General features: G+C 74.1%; 1 protein-coding gene across 1 annotated transcript in view; it reads left to right on the forward strand.

Annotated features, from left to right (window-relative positions):
• The window catches only part of CD63 (CD63 molecule), a gene marked incomplete at its 3' end in the record, with an annotated part of 788 nt that extends 555 nt beyond the window's left edge, over positions 1 to 233 (forward strand). Inside the window, exon 2 of the mRNA XM_041478371.1 lies at positions 27 to 233. Coding sequence (XP_041334305.1) covers positions 27 to 233 — 207 coding nt within the window. The remainder of the gene's footprint in view (positions 1 to 26) is intronic.
• Positions 234 to 239: the final 6 nt, after the last annotated feature.

The raw sequence follows: 239 nt of genomic DNA on the forward strand, positions 1-239 counted from the left end.
GTGTCCCCCCCCCGTGTCCCCCCCAGGTGTGCGGCGTGGCCCTGATCGCCATCGGCATCTACGTGCTGCTGGGCCTGGGCAGGGCCCCGGTGGGCGGCGCGGGCTGGACCCCCGCGGCCGTGCTGGTGCTGGGGGTCGTCATCTTCTTCACCTCCTTCTTCGGCTGCTGCGGCGCCTGGAGGGAGAGCTACTGCATGGTCACCACGGTGAGGGGGGCGGCCCCCGGGACCCCCGGGACA

This window comes from Pyrgilauda ruficollis, unplaced genomic scaffold (genome assembly GCF_017590135.1).
Source record: "Pyrgilauda ruficollis isolate IOZ18807 unplaced genomic scaffold, ASM1759013v1 scaffold448, whole genome shotgun sequence".
Lineage (NCBI taxonomy): Eukaryota > Metazoa > Chordata > Aves > Passeriformes > Passeridae > Pyrgilauda > Pyrgilauda ruficollis.